At 41.0% G+C, this 1069-nt stretch overlaps 1 protein-coding gene across 1 annotated transcript in view; it reads right to left on the reverse strand.

Moving 5' to 3' along the window:
- LOC107578872 (ran GTPase-activating protein 1-like) overlaps window positions 1-1011 on the reverse strand; it is a gene marked incomplete at its 3' end in the record, with an annotated part of 5927 nt that extends 4916 nt beyond the window's left edge. The window contains exons 1-3 of the mRNA XM_016264777.1: window positions 925-1011; window positions 323-445; window positions 112-239 (exon numbers count right to left, since the gene is read on the reverse strand). Of these exons, the coding sequence (XP_016120263.1) occupies window positions 112-239; window positions 323-434 (240 nt within the window). The remainder of the gene's footprint in view (window positions 1-111; window positions 240-322; window positions 446-924) is intronic.
- Window positions 1012-1069: the final 58 nt, after the last annotated feature.

Here is a 1069-nt window from a genome sequence, read left to right on the forward strand (position 1 = left end):
AAAATTAAGTTTCTACAATATTTAGTAGTAGCTTATCAGTGGTTATCAACTACTGATGTGTTTAGGGTTTAGGTATAAATGAAAGAAGTCGAGATGATCTGGCATATGCACCTGCAGGTCGCTCTTCTTCTCCAGGGCTTTAGCGATGGTCTGCGCTGCCTCCACGCCGATGGTGTTCCCCTCCAGTCTGAGCGCAAGCAGCCCGTCAAACTCCTCGATCGCCTTCACCATCTCCTCCACTGCACACCACACAACATCACCTCTGTTACTCTTTCATAAAGATGCACAAGCGTGTGAAACCAGGAGATCACCGGCAGCTCACCAGACTGAGCGTTGTCCAGTTTAAGGCCTTGTCCTTTATAACTGAGCTCGCCCTCGTCGACTTGAGTTTTGGCCAATGAGTCGGCGAGATCTGCCACAGCATCTGATGCCATCTTGACCCCAACTGAAGAAAACACAGGAACACACAAGAGTGTAACATGATTTTAACTCTGCTGCTAAACAGACAAAGAAAAGTTCATGTGAATTATACAGATAACATTTGACTCACATCAAACCCACTACATTTTGACTAACATTATCACTTTTCATGTTACATTTACTATTATTAACAATGTAAATGTCATTTAAAATATTTTTATTAACATTAATTAAACTTCACTCATACATGAATCCCATGTAAACATACTTTACATGTTAAAACGTTAAATATTCTTATTAATAGTGTAACCACTGGTCACCCCTTAAGTGAAGCGTTTGTTTACATAAATGTACGCGTCTCTATATAAACGTGTTTTCATATTCATACACAGTGACACATGATCAGCACGCAAAGCACGTTTTAAGTGACGCAGCCTATTTACTAGACACTAGACACTAGTTTCTGGAATAAACTTCGCGGATGAATATTGAGTTTGTACTTACAGGTGGTGTTTGATGTGATTTTCTGGGTGCAGAAGTATTTCTGTTGCACCCAGTTGCTTCCTCCCGCTCGTTCTGATGATGCAGTGGCGTAGACGCGCAAGGGTTCATGGGATTTGTAGTTCGTACATTTTATTTAGCGTGTATT

Source organism: Sinocyclocheilus grahami, unplaced genomic scaffold, assembly GCF_001515645.1.
Source record: "Sinocyclocheilus grahami isolate Dianchi unplaced genomic scaffold, SAMN03320097.WGS_v1.1 scaffold12443.1, whole genome shotgun sequence".
Lineage (NCBI taxonomy): Eukaryota > Metazoa > Chordata > Actinopteri > Cypriniformes > Cyprinidae > Sinocyclocheilus > Sinocyclocheilus grahami.